At 40.3% G+C, this 24,771-nt stretch overlaps 1 protein-coding gene across 1 annotated transcript; it reads left to right on the forward strand.

The window, feature by feature from the left end:
• Positions 1 to 55: 55 nt before the first annotated feature.
• Positions 56 to 23,684, forward strand: NUFIP1 (nuclear FMR1 interacting protein 1). Its single transcript, XM_032680572.1, has 10 exons — positions 56 to 693; positions 958 to 1,043; positions 2,159 to 2,263; positions 2,921 to 2,983; positions 3,313 to 3,389; positions 10,272 to 10,364; positions 13,902 to 14,164; positions 17,024 to 17,152; positions 18,047 to 18,279; positions 21,430 to 23,684. The coding sequence occupies exons 1-10, from the start codon at positions 123 to 125 to the stop codon at positions 21,763 to 21,765; spliced, it is 1,956 nt and encodes a 651-aa protein (XP_032536463.1). The 5' UTR covers positions 56 to 122; the 3' UTR covers positions 21,766 to 23,684.
• The last annotated feature ends 1,087 nt before the right edge of the window (positions 23,685 to 24,771 follow it).

Consider the following 24,771-nt stretch of genomic DNA (forward strand, 5'->3'; position numbering starts at 1 on the left):
GGATTTACCTTCCTCACCCCCGGACGTGACGCGTTTATCGGCGGCCGCCGGAGTGGCCCCACGTGGTGGCGGGAGCGCAGCGCGGGGCAGGGGCCGCGTCCGAGCGGCCGCTCCGGCCCGGCATGAACCCCTTCGCCTGGTACCCGCCGCCCCCGCCGGGGCTCCCTCCTCCAGGGATGCCCCCACCCTTCTTCTGCCCGCCGCCCTTCTGGGAGCCGAGTTTCTGGTCTGCCCCCGGGCCCTTCCCGCCGCCCGGGCGATACCCGCCTCCCGACAGCTTCCCGCCCAGCACCTACACGGCCGCCGAGAACTACCCGCCCGCTGGGAGCTACTCGCAACCTGCCCAGAGCGCCCCGCCCGCCGAGAACTACTCGCAGCCCAAGGGCTGTCCTCCTGCCAGGAGCTATTCTCAGCCTGCCGAGAGCTGCCCTCCCACCGACAGCTACTCCCAGCCTGCCAAGAGCTACTCGGAGGCTGGGAATTACCCAAAGCCCGAAGGGTACTCGCAGCCTGAGGGCTACTGCCAGCCCACCGAGAGCTACCCGCCTGCTCAGAACTACCCACAGCCTGAGCGGTACCCGCCTGCCGAGAGCTACTCACAGCCCAAGAGCTACCTGCCCCCTAATAACTACACATCCCCCGCTGCCTGGCACCCACCGGCCTTTGGAGTGCGACCGCAGGGCCCGCATGCAGGTGAGGGACATGGGAGAAGTCGTCCCGTGGGCCTCTGGACTCCTTCCCATCCCACATAGGCAGAGGAGCCCTGGGGCTGTCCTGAAGCCTTGGGGGGTGGAGGACCCTCCAAACATGCTAGTCGTGCAACCCTCTCTCGTCTCTTCCCTCTCTCTTCTATCGTCTCTAGACCCTTCAGTGGGCCCACCGAGGTAGTAGGAGGGAGGAGGGACGTTTTACCAACTGTATGTATAAATGGCTCTTTTTTTTTTCCCTGTTCCAAAGGTGGAAATGGTAATTTCTCCCAGAAATGGCAAGGCAAGCAAGTCCCTGCATTTGGTAAACGTCCAGAAGAAAATAATAAGCCAAAGGTATGGGTTGGGGTCCCCAGCACAAGGGAGAAGTGGACCTGTTGGAGCGGATCCAGGGGAGCGCCACAAAAATGATCAGAGGGCTGGAGCACCTCTCCTGTGAAGACGAGTGGAGAGTTGGGATTGTTCAGCCTGGAGAAGAGAAGGGTCCAGACAGACGTTATAGCAGCCTTTCAGTATTTCAAGGGGATTTACAAGAAAGATGGGAACAGACTTTGTAATAGGGCCTGTAGCGATAGAACACAGCGTAATGGTTTTAAACTGAAACAGAGTAGTTTTAGATTTGATGTAAGGAAGACTTTTTTTACCATGAAGGGGATGGGAGGCTAGCACAGATTGTGCAGAGAAGTTGTGGATGCCCTGTCCCTGGAAGTGTTCAAGGACAAGTTGGATGGGGCTTTGAGCAGCCTGATCTGGCGGAAGATTGCCCCTGCCTATGTCAGGGGGGTCGGAACCAGACAATTTTTGAAGATCCCTTCCAACCCAAACTATTTTGTCAGTCTGTGATGGTGACAGTGTTGGGGGTCTTGCCCCACGGTGCTGTAGAGATCCCATACTCTTGTCTAATATGCCAACCCTTACATATGACAGTCTGTTAATACTGAGCCTCTTGAAAGATACATTTCAAGCAAATTCTAACACAGGTTTGTGGTGATGCCTGAGTGCCTAAATTACATTAATGCTCTGTGATATTGTAAAGACCAGACAACCAGATGACACTGATGTGTGTAGTGGGAGAAGGAAAAATCTGTGCTACCCTCTGAACTAGTACATGTCACGTGGCGACAGTCATAGTCTGTCTTGATAGGGAAGAGACTCAGAGCTGTTGCCTAGTTTGCCTCACAACCCTCAGTAAGTCTGTGCTAGCCTGGTGCATTTGCAGAAGTACTTGATTGAAGGGTGGTAGTGGAAGAGACGAGTGCAGCACACTTTGTTTAGGAGATAAGTGATTTGAACTTAACTTTCACATTATGTTAGCTTATCTTTGAAACTTTTGAAATGTGTAACTGATGACTTTATTAACAAAAATATTCATGATAGTACTTCACAACTAATTAAAAATAGAAGTATCTTGTAACTGCAATTTTGAGATTATTTCTTTTTTTTTTCTCCAGACCAAAAAGAAAAAAGAGCCAGTTTTCTCTCATTATTGTGATACCTGTGATCGTGGCTATCAAAACCAGGAGAAGTATGATGAACATATTTCACAGCATAAACAGGTTGAAGAGTTTGGCTTCTTTCATTCACTTCTTTCATTCATTCATTTCATAAAATCATTTTGATTTTAAACTTTCTGCCTGATAAGTAGTTAACTGTAGTCACTCTGTGAGTGGAGGACTTAGCAAAGAGGTTCCAAAGCTGTGTGAAGTAGTAGTGGAGGACTTTTTTCTGAATGCTGTGTGTAAGGGAGGTTTTAGTTGTATTTTTGGTTTTATTACTGAAGTATTTTTAAATATTTTCTTCTGAAGTATTGCTAAGTGATAGGAATTAGTTCACTGATATCAGTATAGCATGTACAGTTTTTGTGTGGAAAACATTTTATCGCAAAGATTTAACATTTAACTTTATCGCAAAGAAGTATCAAAATTTGAAATTGGAGTGTCTTGCAAGTTTTTCCCTTAGGTAAACTTCACGTTATCTCCAGTTATCAGATGCGTTGGCTGCACTGGTTATTCTAAAATCAGATTATATTTAAAAGCATATTATCCCTTGTTACTGTTTTTACAGTTGCCTTTGTCTGGAACCTGAGTAGCTTAAACATTCTGTGTAATAAACCGTGCAGGTATCTGCCACTGAGTTTGTTTAAAGTGTGCTCAAATGCTTGTTCATAGTCTGTGTAATTTGGCGTGTTTTGAGTTCACCCTCTTATCTTGCAGTGCACAGAAGAAGGTTGCAATTTCAGTGCACATGAGAAGATAGTTCAGATACACTGGAAAAACGTAGGTATCCCTCTGGGCCCAAAACATGAGTCTATGCCATCTTTACCATAGTCCCTTTTCTCATTCTTCAGTGGTTTCTTTTTGTTCATCTGGAAAGAAAATATGTCACCTCGGAGTAGAATGTGTTTTAAGGCAAGAGGACGAAAATATGTTGAAAACTACGTTTTTTTTAAAATGGATTAATTTTGTCATCACTGTGTGCAGTCTCACCACTTTTGGAGGTGAAAACAGTGTGATACTGCTATAGCTGACATAATGATGCCTTTATTTTTCCTTTTTCCTGTTTTTTTCCTTCCCCTTTTAAACACCATTGAATACTTCTTCCTTAGGCACACGCACCGGGTGCTAAAAGAATAAAATTAGATAGTCCAGAAGAGATTGCTAGATGGAGAGAAGAAAGAAGAAGGTAAGACTTGTGGCCTATGAATTTGTTTTACTGGATTTTCTCCATGTGATCATTAGATGACAGATGAAGGGCAATAGCAGCATGTACTTGCTGCTGCTGTGCTGTTCCACTGACCCTGCAAAACTCCTGCGGTAGTAATCTGTGTCAGAATGCCTTAGGCAGGAGAGTGTGAGCTGCAGAGACTATAATAATTTGTAGTATTATAATAGAAGGTCAAATATCAGATGAGAAGGGGTAGCTTTCCCAGATGTTTGATCTGGTACCCCAGGTTAGGTAAATGTCTTATTCCTCTTAGCCTGATCACTGATCACATTTTAAGTCAAAATGTGTGTTTATGTGGTGTTTTTCTAATAGTTAAAAAATCTGGAACTGTTGTGCAGACTATAATTGTAATCTATCCTGCTGTGTGCAGATTTCCACAGCTTAAGTTGTCCCAGTAGACTGCAACAGGGAGTTTTCCTAATTTTTGAGGACTTTCTGCATTGCTTGACGCTTTTCTACTGAAAGAGAACAGCATCAATGAATGATATTGTCTCAGGTAGTGTAACTTACATTGTATATAGGGTGCAAGGTAAAGTTCTTCTGTATGCAGTATTTCTCATAATTTCTCATTCTCAGATGTAAAAGCTTGTAACTTTTTTCTGTTGAGCAGGACTGAAGTGTTTAAAAATTCGTACTGTACTTCCATAGACCTTATCTCACAAATTTTTTTTTCATCAGAATTGAACAAATTAAAATCTGCCCTTTTCCATCAGGTGAAAGATACTGTAGGCTTTCCTCACTTCTGTTAGTGATTTAGAATATAGTCTTGCAAGTGATCAGTGCATGGGTTTTGTTTCTCTGAGCAGGAGTCCTATATGCAGAGTAGGTTGTGATACAAATTTAATTTCTAGACCATTGGTGATGAGCTAGGGCAGCGTACTGGTAATCTTTTTTTAGTGAAAATAAATCTAGTTGTCTGATGCAGTCTTACTGATGAATCCAGCTTGTGTTCATGTCAGAAAGTAATGCTACATTCTTGCTATGTACTTGACTTCCATTAATACATTTTTACATAGTGCTTTTGTTAAAAAAGAGAAATGAGTGGAATGTATGGTAGAATATTTTGTTTTGTTTTCTCACCACTTTTTTCGTAATTTCTACCATATGTCATCTTTTTTAGCAAATGAAGATAATCCATAGGTTCATATTGTTTTTTAAATATACTTTTGTTGATATATAAACAAATTATTTTCTCTCATGTTTAAAATACCATAGTTAACCAGACAAAAATTGGTTGTGATCTGTGCAAATACAAGCACAAATGTTAGATTAGGCAAGTTTAGTGTTAGGTTATTTTTCATTCCAGGTTTTCCTTTTATTCAAAAGATACTTGAGGGCTTGTTTTTTATTTGCTTTCAGTCTGCATATTACTGTCGTGTTTTTCAGGGGCCTGCATCTAATTTTCTAATAGTAGCTCCAAGGAAAAAGGTCAATACTCATGTACAGTTTTTGAGTGAGTCTTTGCTACTCATCTTTAACTTTTGATACACTTTTCTGTGTTGTGAGGTGTTCAGAAGAGTTCCTGTCTGGTGGTTGATTCTAAGGTTTAAGTGTGATGTTTAAGGTGTATGTGTCAGTATGTGCTCTACTGTTTACTAGAACATTAGCAAAGTGGGAATTTAGTGTACAATCGTGATTAAGATACTGTTTATGTAGAGAGTGGGTGCTGTGAGTCACAGCAGCCTTTATCTACAATTAATTATAAGGGTGATGCTCTGCTTGAGATGGTTTTGCTGATATTCTAAAGAATCTCATGGTAGATACTGTTGCTTTTTTACAAATTAATATAATTTGGCTGTGATACAATGTTGCTGAAAGCCTTTGCTTGCAGCACTGCAGTAAAATCAAAGGAAATAAAGTCCTGTGGTCACAACCACCCGAAAAAGGCAAAATGGGATTAGGACTAAGCCAAACCACTAGATGGAGTAGTGCTGTGCCTTATTTTGGTACTTCAAGCCTTCTGTGGGCATCTTATTTAGCCGTGACGGATGGGTATAGAATGACTACCTGGGTGGCTTTTGTTACTCTTTGTACAGCAAGGAAGCTGTATGAGCATCCTTCCTTTTTTAATTAAAAAAAAGGGGGATGGGGGCAGGCAGAGAGAGAAAGCCATCTGGAACTTTTGTGAAGCTTTAATTGGGTCGCCAGCAAAGCATCAGTTTAGTACTGAAAGTCTGTTGTTGACGTGCAGTAAACATTGCATTGTACAAAAAAAAAGGACACCAGAGGGAGTCTGAGCTATTAAGCAGTCTTGGCTTATGGTGACAGGAAAAAAATCTTTTTCTTTTTAGAAGCCCCAGTCAGAGCTAAGAATGAATCTTTTTAGGTCATTAGTAGTTTGTTTCTAATTAGGTTGCAGTGATTTAACATGTATGTTTCCATGTTGCATCCTGTCTTGCTTGTTCTTTTGGTCGTTGTAAATAATTACTTACAGAGTTGAGATTTTTCTTCTTAGTTAGCTGCTGTGTTGCTCAGTTGTGTATCCTGCTTAAAATCTTCTAGATAGAGCCTGTGTTTAAAGTGCAGCCTTACTCGTGTAGCGGAAGGAGAAGAGATGGTAAGGAGTCTCTCTCAATGAAGTATGCTGGGCTGGAATGCTGTTTCCCTGTTGAACCTGCTGAACCAAGCAATCTAATTAAGCAAACAGTAATAAAGTTCCATGGGATCTTAGGGTTTCCCTGTGTTTTGCAGACAGATGGTTGCGAAGTCTGACATCAGCTTTTCTTGTTTTGATTTGTCCTGTCCTTTACAAATGTTGAGAAATGTGCTGTTTTCAGCATATTTTTTCTTAAACGTGAGCTTAAAGGGAATTATCTGCAGTACATTTCCTTAATGTGTCAGAATGGGATAGTGCTGTCTTCCCTTCTTCCCAAGTGAGATCTGGGTCTGCTAGCCCATCTGTTTCTCACCAACTCTTCTCGAGCAAAGGTTATTAGTAAGAATGCGGCAAGGCTGCTCTAGTGTTACAGCAAATCATTAAATGTGCTGTTGCTTAGGTTTTAATACAACACTGGAAGATTTTTGTCGTCTTGTGTGTTGCTTGTAAATTCTTCCCCTCCTCCCCCGCTTTCTTTAATCTGATGGGATTGGTTTGTTCAGATAGGGATTGTCTGCTGTATTTCCTTGCAATATATCTCATAGGCTGAGCAATGAATGAAGTCCAGTACCATTAACCACATCACTTTTAATTAATTTGTGGTTCTCTAGTTGAATAATGATAATTCTAGAGTAGCTTGGAATCCTTCCTGGTGTTGCATTCATAGTAGTTAAATATGTAATATGAAAAATAATTTCTTAGCACTGGTGAATTGGAGAAGGCAAAGCAAAGTAGAAGGAATGTGTTGGTAGATCAAGGTAACCATAGATACGATAAAGTTTACTCTGATCTGCAGGGATGGATTAGCAATCTGTCTCAGCTAACATGGTAAAATCCGATGTGGGACAGTGAAACCAAGATTTTTTCAACTTTCTGTTGTGTCTCTTTGTCCCCTTTGGGCTATCCATGTCCCCTTTGCTATCTGTGTCCCCCTTTGGTTGTGCGTATGCAATTAAGATAAACTCAGATTATTGAGGCATTTTGATCACAGTGCTGTTCCTATTAAGTTAAACTTGTGTAACTCTTGACTCAGAAATTCATTGTGTAAACTGCTATAGAAACAGGTCTCTTTTCTGTTAGACATTGGCAAAGCTCTGGGTTTTTTCACTGCTTGCTAAGAGCTAGTTTACTCTGATGTTTATGTGAGCAAGATACAGTATGCTGGTCTATAAAAAGAATGTATGGCTCTGGCTAGTGCACTCACTTATTGAAATAAAAAATCTATTCACTAAAACACATTAGTGATTATGTTCAATGTCACCATTCCCTGTCTCTGGAAGCTTAGGGTAACCTTTACCTGCATGTCTCACTTTGTTGGTATATATCTAATATACTCAGCTTGAAAACGAGTTTTCTAGTGTTATCTTGACAATTTATGCTGAAAAACTTCCAATTTGGATTATAGAAGTGTCTATGGTTGGAAACTGCAGCTGCTCTGAAATAGGGCTGACCTCTCAGGCAGTTCTGGTTTCATGAAATCTGCTGTGCCAGAACATCGCTTCCTGATTTAACTCTCTTTTACAGTAAGTTGCTTAGGTTTGTAAAGCCTTTGTGGGGACTGATGAAGCTGTTTGTATTCAAGCTCTGACAAGCTGTTTGCAGGACATCAGCGCTGGGCTAGTTTTTCTACTTCAGTCATGTTTGTAGGTAGCATTTTAAGAACCTCATTTCGTTAGGGAAGGAGGAGGGCATGCCATCTTTGAAGGGTTCAAACCCTAGTCAGCTCATTGTGTTTAAACACATGGCCTTTTATGTGGAGAGATTCAGTCAGTATAGGTTCTTCCTTCTGCATTGTCATACCTATGTTCAGAAGCAGTCTTCCTAAATTTAACCTTCCAGAATAAGAATTTTCTATATAAAAAGATTAAATTCCTCTCTTTTTGATTTTTGATCTCGCTTGAGTACTTTGTGGCTGTCCTTTAGATAGTGAAGTTTACAAAGTCTACCATAAACCTTTACCTCAAGACCATAATGTTTCCATTGTAGGCATCTGCCTCCACATGGGGTCCAGTTGAATTTCCCTGCCTCCATGAGTAGATCTAGCCAGTGCTAGGAGGTGCACAGACCTCTTTGTATGGGAGCTGCAGTACCTGATGAGTTCTGGAATTGCACTGGGGCTGGTACGTTGGAGTGGGTGGGTAACTTTGGTCTAGGCCTCTTTGGACTGTTTGATCTTTGCAAGGTCAACTGGAGTTGACTTGGCCCACTAGGTCCCGCTATGACCCACTGGTGGGCTTAACCCAGCCTTGTAACACAGAGCACCTGGGGAGGAGTAAACCCAGTCTACCACAGACCTAGGCTGATGACCTGCGGATTCGAACGTCTAGAGCTTACTGCCCACCACGTCCTTAGATGGAAGAATAAAGTCGCTCATTGTGAATGAAATGAAACATTGCACGTGTGCTCTCAGAATAGGTACATTTTCTGCACGAGTGAGTAAAAAGAGTTGGAGAAAATAGACAGGTGCCTTCAGATGTACTCCTGCGGGTGTACTTGGACTTGTGACTTGAGCTCTCGCCAGCTGTTAGTTACTGCCTGTGTCAACTGGAAGGGTGGTTTGGGAGAAATCTGTCGATCTTGGCAATGAATCGCACTGAAAGCCTTCATGCAGTCCATAACGGTGGCTTGGTGGAGGGAGTGGTAACTCATAGGAATGAAAGTGGGAGGCATTCATGTCTCAAATCATGTTGCAAGAGCATGTCTGAATATGTCCTTAATCAGCATAAGTACTGGAGCACTTTGATGACTCCTTTGTTCTAGGATTTAGGGTCTTCCCTTATATTTGAAAAAAAACCAATTTTTACGACAGGCTTGGGGGGTTTTTGAGCACAACTACTTATTTTATAACTCACTCTTCTCCTGTGAGCCTTTATATGTGTGAAGGAAAGCACCTTATTCCAAAACCGTGGAGAGGTGCCAAGCACAGAGGTCTTTGTCAATGCGAAGCTCTTGAGATTAAAGAGTTCACTGCGTATTTGTTGTGTGCTGCGAGTGTTATAACAGGGATGAACAAATGTAACTAACAGGGAAGAGCAGAGATAAAGCATCACATCCCTGTGCTCACTTGAGCTGTATGGCGGATTTCTGGGAGAAATCCAATGAAAATAGATGTTGACAGCTCGTGTTCAAATCCTCTTCAAGGAGACAAGTTCTGTAGTGTGTTTAGGTTTGTCTCATAGAAAATGCTTCTCTTTTTCCCTTGGTATGTGGTTGAAGCTGTCTTGAATCAATGTGACACTTAACATTCATGCTGTAAAATGGGGAAAATGTGTGTGATATGATTAAATATTTTAAGAAAGATATGTGTCTTTTTTGATAGCTATATACAGTGAGAGGCTGTTCTGAGTTTCTCTTTACTCCATTTTAATAGACATCAAATATTTATACTTTGTGTTTCCATCCAGAAGCTGGGGGACTATGTGCATGTGTTTCTCATTTACCATCTTTATCTCAAAGCACTGGGATTTAGCTAACGAATGTTTGCAGAGCAACTACTGTAGACATTTTTGGGCTTTGGTGGTAAAAAGCCTGCTCTATGGTCTTTGCATGTTAAAACCAAGTGTGGCATTTTTCTGTAGGAAAGGATTTTAAGGGAGGTGGGGAACGGAAGAGACGGATGTTTTGGGAGATGGTTATAACAGTAGATTTCTTTTGATCTGCATGACTTAGCAATTTTTCTTGAAGCTGGAATTAAAAAGAGGCAGTAATTTTGGTAAACTAGAGGTCAGTGTGCAGGCACGATGCTGAATATTGCTTGAGAGGAAACTTGTGTGCTTTTCCCAAACTGTCACATTAAAGGAAACTTGTGCACCCAGAAGCTGTTCCTATAACTTTTTTTTTTAGTATTACAAGAATGTGGCAGTTAGTTTGCTAAAAGCACGTTGTGCCTTTTAGTGTCATTCAAATAATCCAGTTGAAGCTCTGTAAAAATAAAATTGGAGGACCAAATGATGCTGTTATGTACTGGAACAAGCAGAGGGTCCATGACTGTAACCAAACTGTTTGTCTGTAGCTCGTTTGATGGGTATCTAAGCATGATAATTTGGTAGATTTTTTTTTTCTTTTTTAATCTGGATGTGTTCTTTTCCCCACCAGTACCTTTTTAAGAGAGGAACAGTCTGTTAAAGTTCCATGAAAGGTTTAAAAAATCTGTAATGTTTATAGAGGAAGCTGGTTTGGTAAAGGGGGAATTGAGAAAGTACAGTGAATCCTTTAAAAGCCAGTGACATTTTTTTTTCTTCTAGGAATTTTCCTACATTGGCCAATATTGAAAAGAAGAAGGCGATGCAGGCGCAGAAGGAGGAAAGGGGAGAAGTGCTGACTACGCAGCAGTTTGGGTAAGTGTTTTGAACCAAGCTTGTTGCTTTCTTCCTTCACGAGTGCACTCTCTTACTGTGGGCTCCCAGAATTTACTGCTTCCACTGTATACACAGTCTAGCTGCCCTTTAACAGAGGACAAGTCATGTGACAAACTACAGATGTAATATTCTTTTGTTTATTTCATAGTGCTTCAAAGTCCACTTCAGTTAAATGAAACAATAACTGTATTAAAAATCTGATAGTCTTGCTTAATTCTGTACTCAGGTTTGAGAAAACCACATTCTAGTGGCCATTCATTAGATCATCATAACCTTGGTCTCTGAAATAGTAGTAATGGGGACAAAATTCATGCAGCATAATAAATCCACGCGGTCTAATCCTTTAATGCCTGAAAATGGCCAGGAGAGATTTTATGGGCAGATTTGGCTTCTTAATCTCTCCTTTCAGACGATAAATCAATAATCAAGTGAAAAGGGGAGAAAGATTTAACTTTATTTTCATAAATTTTTCATTATTAATTAAATAATGCTGCTTCTTTCTTCTTATCTGTCTGCTACCATTGTTCTTGACATGGATTTTTATCCATTCTCTCCCTTATAAATTACTTTCCAGTGTGGTTTTGTTCTTCTCTCTTCCCTCAATATCATTGTTAGGTGGAACCAACTAGCTTCATTAGCTCTCATTTAGTACCTAAAATATCACTTGTTTAAACTAGAATGACTGTGCTGGAAGGCAGGAGCAGACTCAGTCCTAAGGGACTCTTGCTAAGTACCATTTGCTGCTGCGTGGAAGTGAAGCTGGGGCTTGCCTAGGTTTTTCTTTTTTTATGGGTGATGGTGCCAAACAAAACAAAACTTGCACTGTGGTAAAGTGGTTGAACTAGTGCAGAATAAGAAGCTAGTTTAATTTGTTAAATGTTGACAGTGCAAATTACCTTGGTGCAGCATGGGCTTCAGAAGATCCAGCACTTACCTGCCCCCTCCAACTGGTTGCCTTTCATAACTTTGGAAGGAAAGACTTACAGGAGACTGAAGTAAAACTTCTTTCAAAGAATATAAAGTTGCAGAAGTGCTTTAGACCCAGGAAACCAAACCTAGGCCTTGAGACTAAAGCTGCAAATATATGTAATATTACGTTTGGAGATTCTTATGAGCAAACATGAGTTTTCCTTGTCACAATAACAAACTGTTTGATGTCTACAGGTTTGTTTGCTAACTCCTGTGGCTCTGAGTCAGATGCATTATGTAGTCTTAAATGTCTGTCAGCAATTCCATGCTATTACATTTGCTAGTAGCTTTATATCGGGAAAATTGTTTGGGAAAAAAAAAAAAAGCCCTCAAAATTATAGGTTGTTTGCTTTCACTTAGTGACCTTTTACTCTGGTTGATTCTAGAAATCTCCTCTTTTTTTCCCCTCCCTCCCCTGAGCTGCTAGCAGTATAGACTTGATGAACTGTCCAAAAGTTGTCATTTCTGCTTTGTATATCAACAGTAAAGATTCTAGAATTACTGCTTATCTGGCAAATTTACTGATGCAGAAGGCAATAAACAGAATACAGCTTGTTCTGTGCAAGCTGTACTATTAAAGCAAATAGCTAAGTAAGATTTAGAAGAGATTAGATGCTTAACACTTCTATGGCGCTTTCCATTTTGGTCCTCTGAAGTGCTTTACAACTGCCAGTTCTCAGTATCCTTGTGTGTAAGATTAGAGATGCAGAAGGACCACTTTGAAAGTCTGTCTGGTGTCTTGCAACAGCAGAGTAATAGCACATGGCTCTCTGTCCCCTCTGAATGGGAAGCGAAGAGCAGTATATCTTTTATGAGCGAACGGTAGAAGACAGATGCCAGGCTGATGTTTGTGACTTTCGGGTTTCTTTCTAGGTGTTTGACGCCCCAGGGAACTTTAAACAACTAGAAATGTTGTTTTTAATCCTTGGTCAAGGACAACACCTATATTTGCTCAATATCTTTTAGGTTATGCAACAACATGCTGAATTTAGAGCCTGGTTGTACAAATTCAGAAATGCAGTTTTCTCTCTAGATGGAGTTGATTACGGGAGCTAATATTAGCCATCTTTTGTGGATGAGAGACTGATGCACAGGAAGGCAGTGGCTTGCTACTTGTGCCACAGGAGCACTGTACTGTGGTGGGTGACACTATCAGGGCTGAGCAATCAGTGTTAGATGCTGTCATGAAATGACTGGAGAGTGAAAATAAATAGGTTTTGGTGTGATATAAAGTCATATTGACTGCTATGACAGGCCGTGTTCTCTTCTCAAGAAGGACTTAATTGATTTGGAAAAGCATAGAAGTGAGCAATGCTGGTAATGGGAACATTTCTGTACAAGCAAAGTAGTGGATGGCTTGGAAGGGCTGTATGATGGAAGCCTAGAAAAATTGCATAGGAGGAAGATGTGAATGAAGTGTGGCTATACATTGTTTCTTGTAACTCAGTAAGGATGGGGGTACCAAATGACTGTTTTAGATGTCAGAACAAAGACAAAACAAAAGAATTCCTTTGTCAATACAGCATCCCACAGCATGAGGTGCATGGTTGACTAGGGATAATAGGACCTCTGCCATGCTGCAGGTCAGGCTAAGGCAAGTAGTACTGGTCAGAATGAACCATGGGGCTCATTCAGGAAAGTAGATCTTGTGTTTTTTGCTGTTGTAATGTAGTGATATTAGTTCCAATCTTGTTTTGGTGAATTAAGTTTCTGTTGCTTGAAAACAACTGTTTTCAGGAAATTTAGGTTGTCTTTTCTGTCTTCGTCTCACTTATTCTTGTATCTACAGACTTTGACCAGAGTTTGTTAAGCTTTCCATGTATCTTCCTATAAACGTTTTGTGTTTATAGGATAACCTGGAAGATTATGAAACCATGGAAGATAAGTGGAACCAGCATGCTGTGCTTTTCCTATATTTTAGGACTTGTTCCTTTGCTTCAGGTTTTTTAAAAATTCATTACCTTGATGGACATTTCTTTTATTCCTTTTCCTTGGAATGGAAAAGATGAATGGCATATTAGTTGCAGGCAAGAGTAGGTAATCATTGCAGCTGATGGTGTCAGATGGCTGAATGGATTTGGTACAGCAAGATGCTTCTCTGAGCTGTAACCAGAAAAAGGAGACTTCAGCAGTGGAAGTATGCTTAGAGTGGATGCTTTCTTTTTCGTTTCATGTTCCTGCTGTTTTGAATTACTTAAATGCTTAAGTCAGGGGAATACTTGTCGTCTTTGTTCTCTGAAATGAAAACACCACTGCAGATGATCAAGGAACTTGCTTAGCCCATGTACCCTTAGCCTTGTTAAAAACTAAAAGTCACGAACTTCAAACTGTTCATTCAGGTTCCAGCATCGTCACATTACCCAACCAATGAGATGAGCTGTGACTGCCTGTCTGGTCTGTCACCATATGTTAGCAGAGCTGGTGTAAGTCCTACCATCATTGCGTGTTGCTAAACCTTAAATGTGGGCCTGAGCCATTTGGTTACATCAACTGATTTTATTCTCATAGCTTATCATTTGTGTTGAGATTTGTGTTTCTGTTCTCCAGCAAAATGAAGGGGATGTGGAAACCTCCAGGAAATGGAGAGGCTCATGGGCATCACGGAAGACACAGGAGAAGACAATGGCGCCCGTTCTGGAAGAAATTTAGGAAAAATGGTGGGGATTATCATGTACATAGAACTCAAAATGAAACTAATGGACCAGAAAACAGCACGTATGAAAAGGAACATGAAAAACAAGAGACTTTGGCGGGTCAAGCATATGAGAAGGACGTGGACCCTCTCGGTCTTCTGGCAAATGGTGAAGTTGGTAAGATAAAGGAACTCGGAGAACTTTTATTTTAAATAGTTGTTTTAAGTTTAAATGCTAAAACTTTTACTTGCTAGTTGCCGTTTTGGAAGTCTGACATAAAGTTTGTGTGCAACATTACGCATTCTGTTGTAAATACCGTATAATATTGTAAAAGACATACACCAACGTAAGTTGCTAAACTAACATGTAAAATAAGAAAATATTTAGAAAGCTAGAAGAAGATTAAAGTTTCAACAGTCAAATTATTTTTTAAAGACTATTAAATATTCCTTTGTGGTTTTGAAAATAACAGTATTTAGAATGTGAAAGCAAATAGATTTCCTTGTATGAGTTAAATTAATTACTTAAAATGTCAGTATTTTTCTTATAGTTCTGTTCTTTGTCGTATTATTACTCTTGATATTCTCCATATGTGTGTTCTCTGAAGTATTGCTGCTTAGTTTTTGGGAGGTTTTTTTGGTGAGCACGTCTTGTTTCCACATGCTGGCAGCAACATAAATTCTTCAGATATAATTATTTATAATATAATCAGCAGTGGTGCAGTACTCTTAGAATATGGCATGTAAGCTGACTTATAGTCTAGCTATTTTTAGCAACAAGTGTAGAATATATCTCCTGGAAAGATGTTTGATGCTGAGTTTTTCCTCTTGAAAACATAATATTCAGTTAGTGGGAAAAAGAACTCAGCATCCCCATGCAAATTGTTTATTGCACTAATTTCTGCATGTTGGGAAACTTAAGTATGCTTAAATATATCTGTATTTCCCCGCAGCATCTGTGTTTTACTTAATGATAAAAGGTCTAATTATACCAAAGTACAGCTAGTAACTTCTGTTACTATAGGCAGAAAAGGAATGTAGTACTTGCTTGTTACACATTATTAAAGCCGGTTTGCAGCTTTTTAGACTACTGAGAAATGTAGCCAGAACAGATAATAAAAACTGCAATATAACTAAGTAGAATTTTAAAAAAAATAATACAACTGAAATCCATGACTTTACTGTAAAGGTACATTTTTCTGGAGTATTTAAACCTTGTATTTTTTAATTAATGAATTTACTTAAGTTCTGTTTAGTCACTAGTATCTTCAAAGCTAAGGAATTGAATAGAAGATGAGAAAACAGAATTTTCCTTTTGATTTATAAGCAGAAACAAGGTAAGGTGATGAACCTGTCAGGTGTAAAACTTGGAGGAATCTGCTGACCAGAAACAGGCAGTTGTACTCAGTAGTGCCTAATGCTTCCTCCAAATATGTTACTCTCAAAGAGAAAATGTAGTCCAGTAAGTGTGTTTTCTTAATTTTATAAAAAGCAAAATAAGGGTAAATATTTAAAATTTAACAAAAATAAAATGAAAAGGCATCCAACCACAGTATACACTCAACTTTTTGGATGAGATAGAAAAAAATCAGCAATGAATCAAAATAAGTGGAAGTAAAAGGTACTTTATAATTGCATAAGTATATACAGGTGCTGTATGTTCTCCATTAGAAAAATGCACTGAATTTGGCATGAGCTGCGAATGTAATTGCAAACTGGCATGATTACTAAATCAGAGAGAATTGACCTTTCTCAAAAAGTAAAAAGAAGCAGGTAAGTAGTTTAGATAAATTACCTGAGTATTTATCAAAAAGTTGTTTTACCCATCATGAGTTCCAATTAATCAAATTACCAATTTCTAATGTTATATTAAAAGAGAATAGAGAAATTTGTGATTTCAAAATAATGATCTCAGAAGTGTTAATTTCAGTAAAATCTTCTTAAGAAGTATGAGGCAGCTTTCCCGCAGGGCAGGCTTAGACATACAGGGGATGGGAAAGGGCACAGCTCTTTTCCTTTGTGAAAATAAGGTTGCAACCAGTTTTTTTCTAGAAGTACCAACAAGCTAGTTTTTCAAAAGGTTTTTAGTAATGGGAGGGATGTGTCTGTGTATATACATACATTTAAAAAAAATACAAAATTTGTATGCAGGTGTATTACTAAAAAGCATTTCTTAGTTTTCCTGCTAGTTGTGGCAGTGTTTACCTGAGAGTCTTTCCAACATTTTACTTCATATAGATCCTTTGTTTCAAACTAAAGCCATCACAATTTTGCATTTTTATTTTTAGGGATCTTTTTCTTCTAGGCCTCTGTTTTCCTAGTATCCTTAAATTTAGTATTCTTGGTCTGCTTGCCTCTTGTCTTCCTAGTATTCTCTTTTGGGGTGGTTCAAGAGTATAATACTTTGCTTACATGTGCATCCATAACGCTCTGCAGGGATTTAAGTATCAAGTGGTCTGAAGTACTGCTGAAAACAGATTGTCTAATTTGTAGGCTTGGTTCTCAATGTCCCTTATGAACTTCTAGTACTGTCCAAAAATGTCTTTGCTCTTCAGTTCTCACTATGAATGATTTGAATTCTCCTTTTTTTTTTCTTTTTTAATTCCCCCTAACTGGCTTTTAAAACCTTCTCCACACCCCTCTGTCTGCAGGACTAAATCCAGCAGGACTAAATCCAGCAAGACTTCAAAACGTATTATGAAATCCTCTCTCTCTCTTTACCTACATTTGATAATAAAACCTATAATTACGTTTGGTATGTGAAGAAAGAAGCAGAAAGCTCAAGCTTGTGTTCTGGAGACTTTTTGTTTCAGTAACGTTGCTGGCAGGACTGTAAAGCAGTGGAGACACAAGTTTGCCAGCAAATGTCCGAAGAGGGTAGACAAATGTGGGGTTTTTCTCTCAGTCCGTGGTGTTGAGCAATGGTACCCAACATCAGGCTTGTGTGGTGGCAAGACGGGGGTTTAGCAGCAAGGCTGGCTGTTGGCATACAGGATTATTAGGAAAAAAATCCTTCTTGCCTTTTCTTTCCCTGCAGAATCCGACAAGGACGAAACAGCTGATGAAGATGGGAGGCTGGGACTGGCAGTTGTTCCCAAGCAGGTGACCTCTGCCCTTAGTGCCTTGTCGGTCAACTATGGCAGTGCATCCGACAGCGAGCCCGAAGGTTCGTAGAATCACATCCTTGCCCTTTCTACCCTGTGTCACACCGCAGTGATGTGGACTTGCGCAAGCAGGACATGTGGGTTTTTTGCTTGCTTTTTCTCAGCAGCATGTCCTGGGTTGAGAGGGGAGGCATAAAATGTCTTTGGTTAGGTTGCATGTCATTGAATTTCCCAAACCTTTTTTTCCCCTAGTTGGGGAGAAAAAAGCAACCTGTTTTCAGTCTTGCTTCAAATCATATTTGAATAGTCCCAGGAAAAAGCTGTTATGCTCACCCTGTGAACTAATTTCCCTGTCCCTAAGGGCTTTTTCCATAGAAGGCTGCTGGGTGTTGCAGTAAGACTACGAACTCTAGTACTTGTATTTTGTGCTTCTCTGACTGTATGCATCAGTGTATGGTGAAGAATTGCTGCTGCTGCTTGTTTTTGCAGATAGTTACTGTGCCTTACTTGCCCAGGATGGCCTACCCAAAGTTAGAGAGCATCTAGCAGGCCATGAGTTGAACTTGGGCATCCTCTGTCCTAATTGTATTATGATTTTCTCAGCAGCCAAATTTGCAACAAGCTATAATGTGAAGCAGAAGTAATGTACTTCATAAGTTATAAGGAGGCAGAGGTTTGAAAATCTCATTCAGCTCTTACTCCTTCTATTTTTCTTTTTACATTGCTGAATTTAAATATCTTGTTTTCATTTCTGTAAATGTTTAGAGATTATTCTTTGTATTTAAAAAGAAAACCCCAACCAAATAAACCCCTCCTTTCCTCCAAGTAAACCTTGAACACCTTCACATGAGGTTATGTGAGCAAGAATAGTACTAACGAACTGCCAATGTGTGGGGATATAAGCATGTTAAAGAGGCTTTTAAGTTTGAGATGAAAGTGTGTTCTTTTTCTTTAAGAAATCCCTGTCAAGACTGCAACAAAAGCTGAGAAGAACCAGGCTGTGCTCAGAAATATGCCTCAAACTACTTATGTTCCTCAGAGTCAAAACCCAAATCAAAAACGTCCGGAATATGCAGGCACGAAGTTAAGAAGCTCAAATTCAAATGCACGTCCCCCCAGAGGGCCTGATAACTGGGGCAAGAAAACATTACCTCTCCTTCCAAAGCGCCGTCCAACTCTGCTGGAAATGGTAATAGTCTTAGTGCTAAAATAATGCCCCCTGTGCAAGAGTAGAACTATTTGTGAGTGGTTCTTCCCTGTGGGAAGTTAGAGCAGTCTGTTAGCAGAGGGTCTGTCTTAAAAATAGTGAATGTTTCACTTGAAGGTATAGATGCTTAAATAGACAAATAGAAATACCCTGGTGTGCATTCAGGTAATGACTGGTGAGCATGAGATGACCATCATGTGCCTTACATGTGCTGCACAAAGAACGAAACCTTTATTCCTCTCTCTTCCCTTCCCTGTGGTAGTATCCAGTGGGTTTTGTTTGTGTGTAATCCCGTCAGCCTTGTTCTGATCTTCTTCCCTTTGCTCTCAGCTTTGCTATTCAGCTGCCTTCCTCTGGTCAAGGAGTAGACACAATTTTTTTTTTCCACATGCAAAGAGACCTTGTTGATAAATATGTTGGTGACTTAAACTACAGAGTGGTGTTGAGCTCCAACCTGCACGCACAGGGGTTTCTTCTCTGTAGGTGTGTTTAGTTCAATCTGAGGAAAGGACACCACTGGTACCTTGAAGAGCGACAGGTTGGTGTCTCAGAAGGGTAAAAAGAGGTTTGTAGGGGTAGCACAAAGCAACCTATTTGGCCACAAACCTCGGTGGCTTTCTTTAGAAAGCTCCAACAAAATTTTGGAGCTTTTATTGCGTTTATTACTCAAAACCAGTATGAGATAGGTAGACCGCCTTTGTGATTCTGTAAATAGTCAGCATAAAGCTCTCCCATCAAGGGAAAACTTGCTATTGGCAAAACACAGGAGAAAGCAGAGTGGCACTGACATCAGGGCTCTGAAATAGCACAGGATGTTTAGGCAAGAGATACCTGATAAGGTACATCCCAAGCCGCAGATGTGGGAGAAATCCCTTGGTAGTTTTTTTAACACATAGTACCACCGCTGCCAAGAATTAAAGTTCCTAATGACTGAAAAGGAAGTGTTTGTCCTTTGTGTAGCTCCCTAAGCATGCAGTTGCCTTTATCTCTCGCTCTTCAAAGTTACTGGTGATCAAAGCAGTGACAACTCTGGAAGAAAGTCAGATGAAGTCCCACATGCTGAGAGAAGCTGGCAAAACAAGAAAGCCTGAGCTGAAGCTTGCCAGTGTAGTCCATTTTTAAAGTTGCGTTTTAGTGAGGGCTTTTTGCCCTTTAATGTTGCTCAAAGCTGTTGCTAACGGAAGTGTACAGTGGCTGTGAATCATAGAGGAGTGCCTGAGGCTTGCAGGTAGGCTTCCAGTGTCATCAGAAATGGTCAGTGTGTAAAAACCTTGAGAGGGAGCAAGGCTGAAATTCTACAAAATGCATCCAAATAAAAGGGGGGGTGGTAGGAGAATAGCTGCAGATATCTATTGGCAGTCATTTGCAGTGAGTTGGAGCATTACTAAAATATGTTTACTGTAGCCATGCAAATAGTAATGTGTATTTAGTCATTCTCTATGCTGACAAAGTAAAAAGCTTGTGTAGTATCACTCCACTGATACTCATCCCTACATTAAAAAATAAAATACAAAGATACAGTCTTTGATAGGGTGATGGTGCATCCCATCTGTGCCTTAATTTGTCCATTTGGGAATTCAGCAGTTTCTCCCAGTCAGACAAAGAGAGCATCAGTACACTGTCCCTTCTCTGCCCTAAAGGACATCTCTTAGTTCAGATGGAAGGTTCCCGAAGGCTCATTTTAGTTGTCAGCTGCTTGTAACACCTCTCAACAGCTAGTCTAAGTAGAAATATGCAGACTTAAAAGTGGCTGGTTAAACACTGTTGAAACTTATAACAACAAAAAAAGCTACTTTGTGACGTTTCAAGCCAAACTAAGCCAGATCTCCTGCAATGTGTAATACAGCTCTCCTGCAAATGGTTAGGAAGTTATAGATTTAGCCACTTGCTTCAAATTTTTTGTTTGTTCAGAGTATTAATTCTGCTGACACTTGCAATGACAAAAGTTCCTTCAGCTCCCTGGCTGATAGCTTTTTTTTTTCCCCCTACAACCAAAATGAACTTCAATGAGGTTAAAGGAGGTGAGGGAGGCCTCTAGCACTTTAAGCTCCTAGATTTAGGTTGGTGTATTATAGCCCAAACCAGTTACTGCTGTTTAAATCCACAGTACATCTGGTACCTGATGAAACATGCCCTTTCCTTGTATTTATCTTTTACTCATAGGGGATTTAAGTTAAAAATGTGTCGGATATTAAATTGCAGATACAGCATAACTTAGAAAGTGTAATAGATGCTTATAGACTTGCTAACCTGATGTACTGGAATGCATAGCCTAGTATTATAGTCCATGATATGAGAACATTGTCATCTCAATCTACAGTCAGATAATTGGGAAGGAAATCCCTCATATTTTAGTATATTCGGTGATGTTCTCTGCCACCTGAGCACACTGAGATGACAGGTTAATCCAAAGATACCACCACATATGTCAGCTTGTTCTAGCTACGTTATTGCTTCGATGGTGCTAAAAGAACAATGCTTAAACATGTGTACTTTGGGCATGTGACTATTTTTCATCCTCTTTCATCTAGTTGTGGCATTATGAGCCTCTATCACTAGAGCAAACCAGCCTTCACTGCTCTAACAGCCTGCTGCTGCCCAGAGGGGCAGCTCTCTGCCTGCTGCCTCCTCTCTGGGTGCCTGAGCCCACCTCTTCTCTGCTGTGCTGTGCCCTTTGCTGAGCCTGCTCGGTTTTTGACACACACACCACTAAAAAAACAGACAGTAGAAAATCCTGGAATACCCCACTACTTGCTGCTAATTGTCAGGTTCGTTTTCTTCTGGCTGCTGAGTTGAACTGGGGCAGTAAGAGGTCTGATCAGCTTGTGCTGATTTGAGGGAGGGGACAGCAAGCCCGTAGATGGCCCAGCCCAGCAGGCTGAGTGGTAGTGCTATCAAATGTGCTTGCTGACTCTCTCAAAGCCCCAGTCAGGTGGTGAGAAAGCACCAAAGGAGAGAATACCCGGCCTTCTTTTGCTGTGTCTCTATGGCAGTCTCCAGCCCCGTGTGTCCAGGACTTGTGTGTGAGAGCCAGCTATTTAAATTCAGAGATGTAGGAAATCACTGAGTAGAGCCACACATCTTGTGTCAGCTACAGAGCAATAGATCATCTTCTCTTTTTTTTATTTCCAGTTACTGGCCCAGGACATCCGACATGAAAGGAATGTGATTTTGCAGTGCGTTCGATACCTCATCAGAAATAACATGTTTGGACTTCATTTTAAAACAGAACCACAAGCTGAAACAGAAACTGAACAGTCCTCTACAACTACAATCTCTTCAGTGGACAAACTCGATGAATCTAATTGTTCTCGTAGCTCTGACCTTCAGGTAGCAGGAGGACAAGAAGATGAATTATTAATAGCCCAGGATGAGAAAGAACTTATGGATCAGACTTCACAGATGGTTCACCTGGCAGATGAGGACACATGGGAAACCCCATCAGTTCAGTGTGAAGGAACACCGTAGAGGATGTCTGTTGTGGACAGTAAAGCAAAGGCTTACATTTTCTACCCAACTGATGCTTTTTGAAAGACATCAGTATAACAAAAAATCATTAAAGTACACAGTGAGAGCTGTTAAAATCACTTTCCTGATCTGTTCTGCCTAAGGTGGCCGTTTCCTTGGAAAAACAGCATCCATGTTCAGTAATTCCATTTCCCCATGGCACAAAGGCAGCAGTGGCACAGAATATGACCTTCCCTAGAGTAGGTGCAGAAAGCCCCACTTCTGAGCCTCAGAGCTCTGAATGTTTTACCTTCTTATGAAATGTGTGTCAGTCCATCACCAGAGCCAAGTAGTGTTGTGGTAGGATGGATCTTCATATGAAATCATGGCCTGGTGTGTCTGGTGTATCTTGAGCGTCCAGAAGTATTTCAGTGTAGTTTTGAAATGACGATTCAGTGCACATATTTTTTTTACTTCAGCTGTTAAAAGATATATCCAGTATAATTCTAATATATCCAATGTTAAATAAAGAAATTAAATGTAACATATAACTGACCTCTAAAAGTACTATTTGTACCATGCATCTCCTCCTTTCTGAATTATTTATTAATTGAGCCAAGAAATTGAAATAAGGGTGCAGGCTGCTGTAAGAAGCCTTTTTTACAAAATTAATAAATAAATATACTGTAACTGCTTGCATCAGTGCTAGGTTGCTGGTTTACATCAGGTACCCAGTGTTAAGCCGTAGGCCTTAATTGCTGTTAAGGTTATTGCCTGACAAATCTAACTCTTGAAGCAAATCCTTAATACTGAGTTTAGAAAGCTTACCAAGAGTTACTGGCTTGTCCTTTTTAATGTGCACTGGGAATTTATTAGTTGGCCTTCTGGAAGAATATCTCCCTTGGTACATTGATGTGATGCTCCTACAGCACCCAGCGATTGTTTTTTTCATGGGTTTGTGAGTACAGCCATAGTGTTGTGAGCACTAAAAAAAAAGCATCAGCCAAGGTTTAGAAACAAGCTTAGTCTTTTGATTACATTGTGCATTTGTTTGCCAAAATGCTTCTTGTCGAAGGCAGGTGTTAGTTTGTCACATTGACACCAAAAACATGCCATGAAAATAATCTGTTCTCAAAACCTCCACTTCAGAATCTGCTCTTTGTCTTTTAGTCATGGTAATGTTACAGTTAAATGTTGGGAGCTGGTTTTATTTTTTTTTTTTTTTTGTTCTTTGGTAGATGTTTAGCCTTCCATCCCACCATCTAAAATATGGAGACTCACGTGGGTTTTTTATTGCCTAATAGCTGTATTTTCTTTTCTTTGGTTCCTTAACTTGTGCCACACATCCCATTTGTGGAGTATAGAAAACAAGAAAGAGTTGAAAATTCAGTCCTGCTGCTCTGCTATTTATAGCTACAACTGCATATTGTGTTTGTAATGCACTGTCTAAATTTATGGAATTATATAAATATCAACACCCTTGTAAAATTGTGTATCTTGAGAATATATGTGCAGAATAGAAGCAGTGATCATAAACATTTATATTTCCAAGGCAGATGATTCATTCCTCCCATGATGATCTCACAAGCTGTCTCAATCTCACTGACTTGCCTCTGGCTCTTACAGTTCTTACTGCAATGAATATACCAGCAAAGGACCCTCAGCCATGGAGATCTGGCACTTGGGCAGAACCTGATTTCAGTGGAGTGGTACCAGTGCTGTTGAAAGCAGGGGTAACAGCTGCAGGAAAAGAAATAGATGTCTTAAAATTGCTACTAAATTGCACTTTAAACAACACTGTCTGTATTGAGGTGATGGCATAGCTTTCTTTTGACTGTACACTCTGACCTTATGTTTAAAAAGACAAAACCTTTACCCTGACTTCTTTATACTATGTCATTACAACTTGAGAATATTAAACTTTCACACAAAACCAAAAACTTTGTCAGACAAAAATCTTTTGAAAGTCTGTTTCATGTAGACGGGAAGAAGTAAGTTTCTTCGGAGGGAGATCTGTATGTGGCATAAATCAGGAGTTTTAATCTAGGACTTGTTGTATACGTGAGGAATTGCTATTTTTCTCATAACAGGCTGTTTCCACCAACTCATACAGCAGACACGTGGAGACATACTCTGCAGTGATGTTAAACCCTGAATTGCAGTCTTGGTCTGTGAGTAGAAGGTCTCTGTCCCTTCCTCTTCCGTACTTCTCTTTTCCTGTTCTTCCAGACCATGTTCATACTTCACATACCCTTTCCTACTAATCAAGAATGTGCTTTCTTAGTACTTTGGTTTCAGCCTTTGTATAGGAAAGCTACCATAATGACCTTTTCTGGTACTGTCAAATGCCTGCAGGCTTCTCTTGTCCCTGCAGCTTTTCTGTTAAGGGTTAGGAGAGGTGCGTTTTGTTCACTCTAATAAAATAGCTCTCTTTGTTTGTGTAAGAAGAGCCTGTTGTTTCTGACATGCTGCAGGAGCCAGTGTCTTTATTAGGCTTTGTGTAGCTTTTAGCTTTCTCATTGTCTTGGTTTGGGGTATGATAGTTTCTTATGGGGTTTTTTGCAGTATTAGTAGGACAAAAAGAATCCTACTGCTCAGTCTTTGTGACTCACTTTAGATAAAAATATTCCAGTGACAACCTTCACACTTCTGAAATTTTATTTTTTATCTTTCTTCTTTTATAACTTAGCTACTGAAAATGTAATTGTGGGTGTCTAGTTTAAATTCAGTACCCTTGGGCTTTGGGTTTCTTTTTGTTAGTTTTAAATCCCTCTCACCTACTGAGCTAGAAGAGTTGAGAGAGGGAAGAAAAAAATCAGACTTTACTCAGTTGTGGTGGTGCAGCTTGGGCAATTTAGGCTTGGCTGTGAACAAAATCACTTCTACTACAGCACAGCTGCTCCTGAGAGGGTAAGGGAAACAAATGGTGTGCATTTCTACTCTGTAGGATTTCTTGGTCAGTGAGGGTCTTTGCAACTGATTTTACATGTTGATGTTGCAGTCTTTGCATCGAAAGCACTAGAGATG

Source organism: Chiroxiphia lanceolata, chromosome 2, assembly GCF_009829145.1.
Source record: "Chiroxiphia lanceolata isolate bChiLan1 chromosome 2, bChiLan1.pri, whole genome shotgun sequence".
NCBI lineage: Eukaryota > Metazoa > Chordata > Aves > Passeriformes > Pipridae > Chiroxiphia > Chiroxiphia lanceolata.

Coding starts and splice junctions, on each gene's coding strand:
- NUFIP1 (XM_032680572.1), top strand. CDS start 123: ATGAACCCCTTCGCCTGGTACCCGCCGCCCCCGCCGGGGCTCCCTCCT. Junction 2,264..2,920: donor ATATTTCACAGCATAAACAG/GTTGAAGAGTTT, acceptor CTTATCTTGCAG/TGCACAGAAGAAGGTTGCAA. Junction 17,153..18,046: donor ATCCGACAGCGAGCCCGAAG/GTTCGTAGAATC, acceptor TTTTTCTTTAAG/AAATCCCTGTCAAGACTGCA.